Source organism: Triturus cristatus, chromosome 4_1, assembly GCF_964204655.1.
Source record: "Triturus cristatus chromosome 4_1, aTriCri1.1, whole genome shotgun sequence".
Classification (NCBI taxonomy): domain Eukaryota; kingdom Metazoa; phylum Chordata; class Amphibia; order Caudata; family Salamandridae; genus Triturus; species Triturus cristatus.
Window position 1 is genome coordinate 1,093,023,706 of NC_140585.1, and position 15,555 is coordinate 1,093,039,260.

General features: G+C 44.7%; 1 protein-coding gene across 1 annotated transcript in view; it reads right to left on the minus strand.

Annotated features, from left to right (window-relative positions):
* The window catches only part of TRMU (tRNA mitochondrial 2-thiouridylase), a 198,417-nt gene that overhangs the window by 115,423 nt on the left and 67,439 nt on the right, over positions 1–15,555 (minus strand). Inside the window, exon 4 of the mRNA XM_085654078.1 lies at positions 201–323. Within this exon, the coding sequence (XP_085510204.1) occupies positions 201–323 (123 nt within the window). The remainder of the gene's footprint in view (positions 1–200; positions 324–15,555) is intronic.

Genomic DNA, 15,555 nt, shown 5'->3' on the forward strand with positions numbered 1-15,555 from the left:
TAAAGCACCTTTGAGAAAGCGCAGGACATCAAAGACAAGCTTTGAAGCAATATATTTTAAATGGGTCTGTGAGAGACGCAATGCTGACAAGGCATCTCTGACAAAACTTTTCATTTACAGTTACAGGCACCTGTACAAATCATGCGAATTCCCACTCATATTTACATGCAGGTAAATGAAAATACGACCATGCAACTTACCGTTCCTAACTTCAAATCTGTTCCTAAAAAGTCCCTCAGGCCTCTTGATGTACCTCTGCTGAAAAGCATCATCGTCATCTTGCGACGTTCTTGCATAATGACCTGTTGCCACAGCATCTGCTTCTGTTCCAAGCAAATAAACTATGTTGTAGATGTCAATATTACTCGCACTTGATTCATCATTTATCATATACGGGTGCCACATAGGTGAAAAGGAACTGTGGCAGTTTTTAATCATTGTTAAGAAGCACATATAAGTTCACCTAAATACCTAACAGTGCAAAGTTCAATTTCTAAGTTTTCACCATAGCAAATATGAAGATTCATATCCACCCGCCGCACTTCACCTATACTGACATAAGTACCAGATAATGTACATTTGAATCAGAGACAAGTCAAATCACCCAAATAAAAGGGCAGCGCCTGAGAAACATATCAGCATGTCTACCAACATCTGCTTTCACGAACAGTAAACTGCAGCTAAAACTATCAGCAAAGCAAGCTAAAAAATAAAAACTCGTGAAGCGCTTTGAAGACAAGTGACATCTGCCAGATCTTCACAGCCAAACAAACAGCCTGTAAAGATTCTGTCCGAGTCCAGTCGGATTGGGACATTTTCAACGACATTCAGAGTAAGGACTTCACCAGTGATGTGGGAGAAAGTGAAGGTTAGAAGAGCAGCACCAGAGACTGGGCCTGTTGAGGTTGGGGCACAGTTGAAGGAGTGACTCAGGTCAGGCCTGGCAAGAGCCACGCATCATGGGTTAACCTAACCCATTTTAGCTTACCCTCCGCATTAGCACACTCGAACCACATGTCACGCATATTCAGAGCTCCTGAGCTCACACCCAGTCACAGGGAATGTGCTAGCCCAGGCTGTTTGCCAGCGCTTTCTGTTGGCAGTCACTTCATTCAGCTGCTGGATCTGAAAAGGCTGTGAGGAGGTGTTTACAAAGGGTTAGGAGCAGCATGCTCAGTATTACATTCCTGTGTAATACTGAACTTTATTGCTGGAAAAGGGGGCTGTGTAAGGTTGCCACCTGGCCGGTTTGATACCGGCGTGACTGGTATTTTAATGCTCCAGCTGGTACAAAAATTAGAAAAATCACTTAAAGCCAGTAATGTTTCCCTTATCAATACCTACTTAAAAAAATATGTTCTACAGCAGTCGTAATGACCCCTAGCTGACAATTAAAGTAAACAAATATAGAAATGCCATGTTAAAAAAGAGTCCAGACAATTTCATATGAAGTTCTACCTAAGAATCATGTCCGGGTCTTTGCAGAATGTTAAAAAGTGAGCAGGTGGCCGGCATTTTTCCCTGGGAAAGGTGGCAAACCTAGGGATGTGTGATGAGGATTTGAACGGCTCTAAGCCTGATCCACCCACTGAGGCTCATCTCATGGATGTGGCTCTGGAAGATGAAGAATAGGGCGGATGGTCACCAGCAGCACAAGACGACAGAAAAGGAAGTCATTGTCCACGCCGCTATACCCAGCTTGGCAAAGGGGTTTGAACGGTGGGAATGAGAGGAAGGAGAATCTAGTTTCTGGTGCAGAAATAATCATTGGCACAATCATTACACCAACTATATCATGAGAGGCAGCCACAGACTTGTGCCATAAAACTGACATGATTTGTATGTCATTACGGTTATATTTTATTGTCTCTTTTAAAACCTATATTGCTGAGTGTTCTAGTAATCAATCTGCCAATAGTTGGAAACAAGATATTTGCATTACCTGGTCTTTCCAGGCAATGTCGCACTGCTGCAAGCATTACGACACACTTTAAAAAAAAAAAAATTTAACTTGCCCGGATTGACAGATTTCCCAGACAAATTACTCCTCACAGAACCTTGGTTGATGGATATATCTATGCCACATATTCTGGCTGCCCACCCCGAAAAAGACTACCTACTTAACTCAAATAGATTTCAGGGGGAAAAGGGAGGAGGAGTGTCTGCTTTAAAAAAAAAAAAAAAAAAAAAACTTTTTTACAAACTCGATTCCCATGGTGGATAACTTACTAATAAAATCTGCATCTTCCTCTATCCCCCTACTTATTGTCCTCTTGTACAAACCTCCAGGCTACAGGCAGCAATTTCCACAACTCTTGGCGGACTCTTGAGCTCCTCTGACCATTGATTATGTGAACATTTTGCTTCCAGGGGCTTAAACTACTGGGCGAATAAGGAGACAGGGGGTCCTTCTGCCATGGAATTATCCAACACTCTACAGTTTCAACCTTGCTCAACATGTAAATGAGGATACACACGTAAAAGGTCATATATTGGACCAGGTCTGGCCCTCCAACCCAACCATTTTGGATCTTTGCGGCCTCACCTTGCACATGGTCAAATCACCATTTTATTATGCTTTCACTTAAAGATTCAGTGACCACAACCGACAAATCAACCAAATTCAAGCCTGGTTTGTCATTTAAAGTTTGATGAGTGGATCAGGGATTATCCAGAGGTATTTGATAAGAAATTGGAAAAAAATCAAGGGTTTCCAGCATCGAATAATACTCAAAGATGATGCACAAGCAGTGGCTCACAAAGTAGGTGAAGTGCTCTATGGGTATAATTGAGCTCATTATGGGGTCAGAATGGTTGACCCTCATAATTCTGGGGCACAAAGCTGACACGTTTCTAAGACTTTGTGTGTATTTGAGAGATCTAAATTCAAATATTTGGGTTGAGCGCCAACCCCTGCTAAATATCAATGAGATGCTGGTGACTTTGGGTGGTGCTCGTTCCTTCACTTGTTTAGATGTCTCTTTGGCCTACCATCAGATTGAATGGAGTAGAGATTGTACACACCTCCCATCGTTTGTTATGCCTGAGTATGCATATCGGTATGTCCATAGGCCATTTGGTCTGGCATCGGCATCAGCCTTATTCCAACAGTTGATGGGCAATTTATTTAAATAAACAAGGGTGTCGCATTCTTCCAAGACGACAGTTTGATATTTGGTAAGACAAAGTCCAAGCATGATGACAGAGTGAAGCAAGAATTGGATATTGTGAAGTCTAGTAGGCTGACCCTGAGGAAAGATAAATGCAAATGTTTTAAAAAAGGGGTGGGTTATTTGGGTCACCATGTATCTAATAAGGGAGTTGAACCCAAAGTGAAGATCCTAGAAGCTAACTTAGGTGCGCCAAAACACAAAGATCAGCTCCGCTCATTCTTTTGTTTAGTGGGGTACTATGCCTAATTTGTTAATAATTTCTCCGACAAAACAGTATGTCTGAAGAGGCTTCTAAAACAAAATGTGAGGTATGTGTGGGACGAACAATGTGAGATAAATTTTCAATTAATCAAGAAGGAAATTGTGCAAGCCAACTCCCTGAAACTGTTTGACATAAATGATTTATGTATCATCTCCACCGATGCAAGCAAAGTAGGGCTCGGTGCCGTGATCATGAAAAAAAGGGGTGATGAGAGTGAGGAAATATTAGCTTTCGCTTCCAGAACTTTATGGGAAGATGAAAGTTCATATTCAACAATAGAGAAGGAAGCTTTAGCAATATGGTGGGAAGTGCAATATTTTAGGAACTTTTTGTGGGGAAATGAATATATTGTTAGGACGTATCAAAAACTGTTGGTGTATATTTTCACCACAAAAGGGAGTGGAAGAGCTACTCCGTGCATTGCCAATTGGCAATTTAGATTGAAAGAGTGTTATTACAAATTGGAATATGTGGCAGGGGCCCAAGAATTATGGGGCTGATTGTTTGTCAAGATCACCACCGGAGGAGAGCGAGGAATGTGACAAAACATTGGATGAGCTTGAGATGGAATGTGTTGTGCGTTCAGTGGATGACACCATGAAAGGGGCTCTATCGGAGCAGGAGTGGCAGGAGGCAGTATTAGACGACAAGAGGCACCAGGATGTAGCAAACTTTGTTGGGATGGGTTGGCCCAACAACAAAGATACCCCTGCAGAATTGATTCCTTACAGAAGAGTGGGAGAGGGATTGTTTACTGTTGGGGGTATTATGCGCAGAGGTAGAAAAATTGGTCGTCCCGGGAAAAATGCGCAGGAAAGTTCTGGACTTTGCCCATGAGGGTCATCTTGGGATTCGTGCTATGAAGCGTAGAGTAAGGGAGGATTTTTGGAGGCCCGGGGTGGACAAAGCTATTGAACATAATGTCTGGGAATGTTACAAGTGTGTCCTTAGTAACAAATCGCAAGTGATGTGTCCCTTCCCGGTCGACCCTGTCATGGTTAAAAACACAGCTTGGTTTAACCTGGCATTTGATGTGGCTGGACCTTCTGGAGCTGCTGGTAGCTCACTAAAGTATGCTCTAGTTTTAGTAGACTACATGACTAAGTGGCATGGAGTGAAGTTTGTGGACAACATCAATTCAGGAGTAGTCATTAAATTCTTCAGGCAAGTATTCTATAGAGAGGGGTTCCCTGAAGAATTGATGACCAATAATGGCACGCAGATTGTATCCAGGGAAATGAAAAATTTCCAGACCAAATATGGCATAGAACACATTCTAACTTTATTATATTCTCCTGGTAGTAATGGTTTAGTCGAATTTGCGAACCGAGCCATTAAGGACCACTTGCAACTAGCTCCTATCAATAGGTTGCATTGGAAGGAAGTGATTGAGGATATGTAATGAGCCTTAAGAACAACTCCTCACATAAGAACAGGGATATCCCCGTTAACATCACTAGGAGGTGGGATTGCAGGGTCCAAACTGAACAAAGATTGGATGTCCAGAAAAACCAATGACCTAGAAAAAATGTCAGGAGCAGTGGATGTAAGAACTGTGGTACAAAAGAAATATAGTACTATGAATAATCGACATAGAACCTTACCGGTTCAGATTGGGGACTGGGTAAGGATAAAGAGGCCTGGTTTTGTTCGCAAGGGTTTGTCATGGTTTCCTGTACCCATTCGTATGAAGAAGGTGAAAGATCACGTGGTAGTATTAGAAAATGGCAAAACGGGTAACACGTGTTATGCCTCAGTGGTGCCTGAATTCAAAACTGTGAAGTTTAAGGATTATACCATGCATTAACCATATTTTTATTGAGTTCTGTATACCGACGTATATGTTGTGATTCGGCTGTTAGTATCCTGGAATTGAAGGTATTTACTGCATATTATTTTCTTCATATTACATTGTATTCTTTGTCCATTTTTTTCCTTCAAACTGTTTAATTCTTTTCATTTTTGTGAAGGAAGGGGTTGTGATTGGTTACATGCTGGGGTGGAGGTGGATTGGAATGCTGGGTGGTATGGAATGTCAGTATACTGAGTTCCCTGTGTGGAACTCAATGGGGGTCTTTTGGCAGTTGCTGCCGGGCGTTGGAGCAGATAGGAGAATAAAGAATTTGCTCCTTACCGCCGTGCCAAGAGCCTCCTTCCAAAAAACCAGGCAACAAATAGCTTGGGAGCACGGTTGTCCTTTCTTTATTTGTATTGATTGACCAGAACAGCAGAAACCCATAGACCAGTTGAAACCTGGGTGACATACAATAATGTCCCAACAAGAAATAGTAATACGATTAATTTACAAAAATAATTGAATTATGTCAATATTTAGTCCTACAGCTCTGTTGTTATTTGGAAGATTAGCTTAATGGAGCAATGGTGGCGTTGAATGAGGACTGGCAAAATAGTAGCCCCTTCAGCGTGCGTCCTTCTTGTTAGAGTTGTGATCATACTGCGACAGCAGTCCAGACAGGAGAGGTAAGAGGTATCTTAAGTTTAGCAAGTCTCTTAAGAAGATTTATTTACAACATGGTAAAGGGAGATGATTAGCGTCTATATCCCCTCTTCTTTTTAGATATGCTGAGGACAGAAGCAACATTAGAAGGATAACAACAGTGGCTCCAATTGGATGGTCCCATGTTGGTGGTGTTGATTAGTGTAAGACCACATTGAAGACACTGGAGGGGAGCAGTATATGTTTTTGGAAGGATCAGATGTTTGAAGAGGATAAGATATAGTGAGTGAATACATGTTTTGAATGATTTTAGATTTAGCAAACAAAAGGAGATGATGGACGGAGTGATGAAACTTTTCAGACACTCACTCTCAGTCATAGATCTGGGTTGAATTCATCATCGTTCTTTAGCTCACTTCCCAGTTCAAACCCAGCTATATGCAAATCAGTCTGGACCCTGTGCCTCATGTGAACAGTCCAGCCCGAACTGCCAAGCCAGGTCTTCCCTGGACTGGAAACAAGCATTCTGAGACCGGCTTCGGGGTAACACCCCTCATCAGACAGGCTAGCTTGAATCCAGTGGCAAAGTGAGCAAGGGACCCACATCTGGGCATACCCAGCCAACTTAGGGCGAACAAAGCAAACACAAGGAGATGATAGACGGAGCGCTAAAACTTTTCAGACACTCACCCCCAGTCACAGATCTGGATTGAATCCATCATCGTTCTTTAGCTCACTTCGCCACCCAAGTTGACACCCAGCTATATTTTAGATTTAGGACAAGGAGATCCAATACACAGTGTACATAACCCATGGAATAACTTTGAGGTGAGTAGTAGAGGTGTAATGGAATGATTAGAGGTTTACACTTTTAGTATTTAGGGAATTGATATGTGTTTTTGATTATTTTAGATTCCAAAAGAAGGGTCGCAATATATATAGTATTAATATAAGTCACGGAGTGATTCCTACTGTCCAGCAAGAGATTGGTGAAAGATTCGCTTGAAGCATGATTCAGATCGCCTACAGTGGTTATTAACACAATAATAATAATAATAATAATAATAATAATAATAATAATAAATGTAGCTTGTAGAGCGCGCAGCTCCCTCAACTGAGGTGTCCCGATGCTAAAAGCGGTATTAGTGAGGGGGTGGGTGGGGCTTTAAGACTGATTAAAAGCCAGATTTTTAGCGCTTTCTTAAAAGCCTGTTCTGATTCCAGTATGTGGAGGTGGACAGGCATAGCAACCCAAAGCTTTGCTGTATTAACCGCGAAGGATCTGCCACCTTTCCTGGCTTTAAGAAAGTGTGGAACCCTTAGCAGTCGCAGGTGGTTTAATCTCAGGGCCCAATCCTGGTGATATATTTGCAATCTCTGCTTGAGATAGCCTGGGCCCTTGTCTCTAATGGCTCTATAGGCCAAAGTAAGTGACTTAAACTCAATCCTCCTGATGACAGGAAGCAAGTGGAGTTGTCGCAAATGAGGGGTGATGTGATGTCGAAGGCGCACCTGCTGGATCAGTCTAGCCGCAGCGTTCTTAATTATCTGCAGTCTGCGGACAAGATATGCTGGTAGCTCCAAATACAGAATGTTGGAGTAGTCCAGCTGTGAGGTCACCAGTTCATGGACCATGGTCCTCCTGCAGTTCTCCGGCAGGATATGTAAAAATCTTCTGATAGCTCTTAATTTCCAGAAACACATGGAAGAAACGTGGTGCGCAGAAAGAGAAGTCCTTATCCAGTTTAATTCCCAGATTTCTGGCCGAATCCACTGAAGTAGGTAGTGGATTCAGCTCTGTGGGCCACCACAGACTAGACGGTGGAGGTTCCGCCAGACTGAAAAACAAGACTTCCGTCTTCTCAGCATTGAGCTTTAAACAATTCTCATCCATTCAGACCGAGATGTTTTTCAGGAATTTCCTAAAGTTGTGAAAGCCGCCTCCGAGTGTTCCTTAAAGGAGAACACTAGCTGAGCATCATCAGCATATGAGACTACCCTCACACTCCATGTCTCAACAAGGGTAGCCGGTGGGGCAAGTTAGACATTGAATATTAGTGGACTTAACGCCAATCCCTGGGGCACCCCACAAACAAGGGGTTTCTGAGAGGAGACATATGGACGCAAAACACCAGCTGCGAGCAATTCTCTAGGAACGACTGAGGCCAGGACAAGGCTGTTTCCCGCACACCCACTTGTCTCTATCTCCTGAGCAAAATCAGGTGGGCGAAAGTATTGAAAGCTGCAGACGGGCCAAGAAAAAACGGCATCGCAGAGGCGCCCTGGTCCACAGACTCACGTACTGTTTCTGAGAGCTCAAGAAGCGCGGTCTCGGTGCTGTATCCAGCTCTGAAACCCGATTGCGAGTCATGTAAGTACACATTAGTTTCTAGGAATTCTGCAAGCTGCATCTGGACTGCCTTCTCCAGAAGTTCTTGAGCTCTGCTGGGTCAGCCTCTGGTTTCTTTAATAAAGGCAGCAAGAATGCTTGCTTCCAGGCACCTGGGTAAATACCAGATTTCAGGGAGGAGTTCCAAATCTGGTTCAGAAATGGATTTAGCCAATGGGCCAGTAATCTGAAGAACCGTGCAGGGCAAGGATCTCCAAGAGAGCCCGACTTGCACTTGGAAAGCTCCTTGAGTGACTCCTCAGAAGACAGCAACCGGAATTCTGACAAGGTGCCAGGAGCGTCTGGAGATAGAATTGACAAGGGGGATGCACTTTTAACGGGAAGGCGGAACAGATTTTTTTGATCTTTTCCTTGAAGTAATCTGACAAGCCCGAGTAAAGAGTAGGGGAGGGCTCAAACCAGGGCCGGACTGGCTGTAGCGGGCACCGGGCAATCCCCCGGTGCGCCGCACGGGTGGGGGCCGGTTTTGGGCCCCTGGGGGCCGTTTTTGTTACAGGGACGTTTTTGCAGCATAGCTGCAAAATCGGCAGGGCCGTTTTTGTTACAGGGACGTTTTTGCAGCATAGCTGCAAAATCGGCCCTGTAACAAAATCGGCCGAAAACCGGCCCTGGCAAAGAGCTCGGTGGCACCCCCAAGCCCCAGGGGGGGCCGGCCGAGCACTTTGCCAGGGCCGGTTTTGGTTCCCAGTCCGGCCCTGGCACAAACATATTGTCCAAAGCTGTAGGATTGGTAAAACGTTTGATAATTTTAAAGATTTCTTTGGCCGAGTTCTCTGAGTGGTTGATTTGGTTTGTGAAGTATTCCTTCATCCTGCCTAACTTTAGCCTATGAAATCTTTTTAAGGCATCTTTGTAGAGGCATTTAGCTGCCGGGCCATAGGACTTTCTCCAGGAACGTTTTAATTTCTTACAGAGGTTCTTCTCTTCTTAGTTCCATGGAAAAACAGGGGGCTGAGGGTTTCTGTCTGGTAGAAGTAACCGGCCTGGACAGGGCGACTGTGTCTAAGACAGTTGTGACCCAACGGTTAAAGCTGGAAGAATCATTGTCTGGGTCGCCAGTTAGCTGAGGTATAGTTTCTTAGAGTGCCCGCCCCATGACCTCTGGGGTGACCTTTCTCTAGTTCACTCCAGTTCAGTGATCATCATCGATTTCATTTGCCTGGTGAACAGTACCAAAAAGTGTTCCGACCAAGTCAGACGCAAACGTGCCTCCACTCTGAGGTTTGCATTGTTTGAAAAAATTAGGGCAAGCATATGGCCCGCTGTATGTGCAGGAGCGGAAACCAATTGCAAGAGATTTAAACCCTCTAATGTTTCCAGGAACAGTGTTGCCAGTGAGCTATTTTTATCATCAGCATGTAAGTTGAAGTCGTCAAGCACCGTTAGATTGACATATTATAAAGAGAGTTGAGTGACGGTGTCGCAAAGCTCTAGCAAGTGGCCAGAAGGGCTGTCGGGAGGCCTGTATACTAACATCCCGGCCACCGAAGAGGGAGATGAGATTCCCAATGCGCTCCAATCTCCTGATAGCGCTCTCCCAGCCATTCCTTAACCCCTTCAGCGCTGCGCGGATTCCCCCGCGGTGCTGAAGGGTTCGAGCGCGGGCGGGGCCATGACGGAACGGTTCCGTCATGAGCACAGCTCAACCGATGCTCATGACGGAACCGTTCCGTCATGAGCATCGAAGGGGTTAAGATAACTGCCACACCACCTCCTAACTTGTTGCCGCCCCGATTAGCGCAGCAATCCGAAAGCCAGCGGGCACTGCCAGTATCAGGGCAGGGTTAGTGTCCTCCCTCAACCAGGTTTCAGGTAGGAACATGAGAACCCAGGAGTTCACCTCAAGGGAAAGCCAGACATCCTCTACATGTTTTGGCAGGGATCTACAATTAATCAAGCAGTCCCTGGTGTTCACACTGCTGGCCGTGGGGGGAAATGAGGGAACAGTATTGTCTCTAACTCGCCCTCCGTTTACCTCCAGCTTAAACTTGCATGTGCTGCAACAGTGCTCAGTAGCGCCTGGCCTTACCAGAGCAGGCAGCTTTATTCATGGTCAGAAGCCAGTCTCTAAACCATCTAATACGCGTTGAGCTAGAAATTTGGGAAGCATGGCTGGCGCTGGCGGCTATCCGGACGCAGACGGGCTTGCCTTTGGCGCGCCCCCTGCTCGCCTCCGTGTCGCGGCTCCCATTAAGTACTAGGCAGGGCCGGCCAGTCAGAGACTTGACCGCCGACCCGGGGCGGGATTATGGGGGTTCTATGACTCATCTCCTATTCAATATGTCGAAAATGCCTTCTTAAGATTTATTTTAGCTGTACCTGCCAGTTCCCCTGTTTTTAATTTACACAGTGAGTTGGGTATTCCTCACATTGCTGATGTTGTTAAAGTACAACCAGTGTTACTTTGGCATAGAATCTGGACCACAAGCAACACAGGTTTAAATCAGGAAATAATTAAAGACGCAATGCAATTGGACCATGTTACTAAGATTAATTGGTTGAGATATATAAAAATTTCATGTATGATCTAGGGCACCCAGATTATTACAATTGCCCAGAGACAATGAGTACTATCTCTAGAAAAGAGTTCACAATAACATGCATGTTCCACTTAGAGACTATTAGACTCACACATGAAATGAATAAACCCTCAGTAGTCCAGCATCAATTGACTCTGATAACATATGATATCCAACCGTATCTTTTATGTTGTTTGGGGGGATATGACAGATATGTTTTAACCCGTTTTAGATTTGGGATTTTTCACCGGTTAATCAGCTATCCAGAGATTAATAACTGGTCCAAAGAATTATGCTCCTGTCCTTGTGATGACTTGTCCCCACAAACAACTATACATGTGATCCTATTTTGTAAATTTTAAGTTAAAGAGAGAGCAAGATGGATCCGGACCTTATTAAGGGGAGGCGGGGGGGAGTGGAGACAATGCCGACCCGCTTTTCTGTATCTACAATCTCTGGATAGTGTCTTCTGTATTGGAGTTATGACCGGTTTTTTAAAAAGCATATTGAGAGTGAGGAAAACTGTTGATATTTAACCCCCATAGAAAGTATGCCTGGTTGCATTTTGCTGAATTGTTTTGTCTTATTATATAGCTTTTAAATATGTCTTATTCTTTTTATCGCACATGTATAGTATATGTGTATTTGTAAATAGATGAAATATAGAATTATCGTACTTATGTGTTCTTAAATCAAAGGTATACTTAAGAGGTTTTATTCATGTATGATGCTTTTGTGATTTTATATGATTGAAATCGAATAAAGCTTATTTTGATTCTGACCGCCGACCCAAGATGACGCCTATACCGTGCCGCATATGCTTTATAGGTCTCGCCTAGCGTTGCTGCGCACATGCGCAGTTCGCTCAGCGAGATTTATTGCTAACAAGGTCTTTCAGAAAAGGGCTTTAAGCCCCGCCCCTCATTTCCATTGGCTGGCGTCATTGTGTATGCTAAACGGTGGCATGCCATTGGAAATGAGGGTTTTTGGTTGCAGCCCTTTTGCTTTTCGTCCGTCCCACCCGGACTCGTTCGCCTGCTTCACGGCTGTCGTGAAGCACTTTCTTATCTTTATGGAACCATGTGTTTCTAACACATGGCCCCATAAAGACAAGCGATCGATGCTGTTTGTATTTGCAGTGTGCCATGCGCGCTTTCACTTTAACAATGGTGGCCGCCCCCACACAGCACTTAGGGTGAAAGCGTGCATAGAGCGCTGCAGATACAAACAAGTGGTCGCCATTGCCGAAGCCGGTGTCCCGACAGCTTAACAGACGGGGAGCACAAAACAAAATATGGACTTCGGCAATGGCGGGCGCTTGTTTTTTAAAGCATTTGACTTTTTTCCATTTCTAAGGATATACGAATGAAATGTTAAGCCCTGGATTCAGAGGGCACAAGCGGTGCCTTTCCTTTTATCGCTTTTATATTGTGCACGCTTTTGCTTCTTTCCTCCCCGCCCCGAATGCAATAAAAGCTTTCACAATCTCGAACTAATACTGTTAGTTCCACCCCCACCCCGCCGCCGCCGCGCGCCGAGGGTCCAATGTACGAATCAAGCCCGCCACGAGCCGGCTAGGTTGTTGATGATGCTGCAAAAAGCGGAAGCGCGGCTGAGGCAGAGATTACATTGTGAATGGAGATGTAGTCGGATCACCGAGGCCTTATTTGTTCAGGTCAGGAGAGGGGAGCCACAACATATGTTAGCTGCCAGGGCTGCAAGCACGGCAAGAATGCATCACTTCAGCTGTGGGAATACACTTCCGGGAAGGGTACGTTTGTTTGAAAGAAAATGCTTTGTTGGGAGAACGCTGTGGTTGTAAAAACTAGGAAACCGGTAGCCAGGGTCCCGCGGTAGTGTGTCTCAATGGCACTGGATCAATTTATGACATCACACAATGCCACGTCATCACTAATGGCATTTATGAGGGCAAATGTACTCGCCAGAGGCTCGGGTAGGAAAGCAAAACTGCCAACATGTAACACGTGACACCTTTAAACTGCCCTGCCCTTTAGCCAACGGCACTTTGCATGCTGGTATTTTTGAGTCGATACTTTTTACGTTTAGACTTAGAACACAACAAGACTACTGTTAAGAAAGGTATAGAAGTATTCCCTAGCTAAACCATGTACTAAAAAAAAAAACTTTTAAAAAAACACAACCACACGCATTTTATTTAATCTGTGTCAGGGAAAAGTAGGTTTTAAATATGCTGTCCAGTGAACCTTGCTTCCAATGTTAAAATGTTTTCACTGTGTAGGATATAAAGGCTCAGGTATTCAATTGGCAGTAAAATATACACGTGTGACTTACGATAGGTGAACACTACATATAAATGTTATTTCCAATTTTATGTGCATGACACTATTTATTATATTTTTTTATTTCAATCAGCGTTCAAGCAGTCAGGAGGCTGCTTAGGTACGCTGAGAGAAATATAACCATCACAAATGCTGTACACCATGTCACACTTTTTTAATTTATCCTAGAAAACATGCTGGGGAATATGACATATAAAAGAAAACATTAAGGGTGGATATTTTCATAAAGCAATCTCTTCTTTCATTAATTTGTGTTTCATCATTGTCTGAAAGGTCAACCCATGGGCACGTGTGTAGCTGCAGAGACATGTTTACTTGTGAAGAGCAAGGAAGTCTGCATGTACCTTGCCAAAAGGTATTACTGCCGATGCTCCTAGCTAACGCTGACTGCATGTACATCGTAGGTAATTCGCTGATTTGCTTGTCTGAGGCAGAGAATCTATGGGCATGTTTCATAAAGCTGCAAAAACTAAAGGACCCACCCAGCTGTAAAACAGGACATGGCACCACTTGGCAAGTGTGAAGATAGTGATACCGACAGGAAATGAACTGTCAAATTGTGATACGATCTTGGTATATAAAATTATGCACAAATATTATACGATAGCGAGGCTGTATTACTTCTATCTATAACGCCCTAAAATGTTTGTCAACAATAAACAAGACTCGCCATCCACTGTGGAGTGGCCCAAAATTCAAGCAATACTGAAACTAGTATTTGCAAATCCAACACAGCTACCTCTTCGTTGATGGAAGTATTTGGTAATAGTTAGACGACAGTGTATGTGACCTCAACCTGTCCTATAAAAGTTCCAGAGCAAAACATCCTGGGCTACAACAATATGGTAGCTGGGAATAGGAAATGTGGGAGCAGGACCCCTTTGCTGGACAGCCTGTGTCAGCACAGTGATGCCACACTCTCGAAGAAGAGTGATATGAAAGGAGTAAAAAGATTAAGTTGCCATTTTAAGTGGTGAACTTAAAAGCATACATAGCTAAATATTGCAAGATAGATACTTTTGACAGAGGACCCGTAACTTTATTAGATCTTTAAAAAAAGATTATGTGTAAACATGTCTTTACTTTGTGAAAAACCACAAATGTAGCAACTCCAACAAGGGTTTGCCATTGGTGGAGGGAGGGGTGAAGCTAGACAATTGTAATTAATTAAGTCCCTTTTTGATTTGATATTTCAGTTTACCACTATTTATGAAAAGTAGACCAGAGTAGGCCAGAATGAGAAGATACACATCTCTGACATCCAGGGTTGGAGAAGGTCCAGAAAGCATCTTAGTCAGTAATGGGCGAGCTGGGCCCACACCCAGGGCACCAACCTTCAGGCAAGGGCATGGAGCTGCCTGCATGAGGGTCATGCAGGAGACACGGTTTAACTCTCCCTCAGTTCCCCCAGATTCGAGGTCGACCGCCCTAACCGTTAGGCCAACTCCTCTCCTTCTCAACCCTTGCTCCACATCAAGTAACCTCCCACCCACCCCTCACCAACACCTTGGCACCAGCTTGAAGCATCTGCGCTGTGGGTGAATCAGGTGAGGTGGGGAGAGGCAGAGATGTTTGTGTTCAGAGGCCAGTCACTGCCGAGATAACCAGCCACGGACTGACCTTGGACACAAAGGGCCCCTTCTTGCCTCATTGCACACACGATCAGCAGTGAGGACGCCAAACTGATTTTGCCCAGGGTGCTATCAAAGCAAAGGGCAGCGCTGATCTTAGTCATGAGATACCAGCACTGATGTTGTAACTGAGTGTTTGTAAAGGAACAGTTTAGGTTTCAGCACCTTTGGAGACTCGTGCATGTGAACCCTCCCTTGTGACTGGTTCATGAATCAGTCAGTACACCTGTGCCGAAAAAGCAACAGAATGGTCCTAGCCAAGCAGAAACTATTCCTTTGTTATGCTGTTTAAGCAAATTTCACACTGTGGGGGAAGGGCTAGTGAGAAACTTCAGGCTCTGAAGCACTTCTGGTGAGAACTAGGTTGTTTCCACTCACTGAACTTCACGTTATTTACATTTGTCCTGGGCCGGACCGGCCTTTCATCCACCAGGCATTCCCCCGGTGGGCCGGTTGATTGGAAGGCCGGCTTTGAAAGACCAGGGCCGCAACTTGTGTATGTGGCCCTTTCCCAAGCTCCAAGGGGTTAACTGCAGCAGGCAATGAGGCTTGAAGGGAGAGAGGTGGAGAGGGGAACAAGAGAGATCTGCTGCTGACACGCCGCTGCTTACACGCCGCTGCTGACACGCCGCTGCTGACACGCCGCTGCTGACACGCCGCTGCTGACACGCCGCGGCTGACACATCGCGGCTGACACGCCGCTGCTGACACGCCGCTGCTGACATGCCGCTGCTGACATGCCGCTGCTGACATGCCGCTGCTGACATGCCGCTGCTGACAC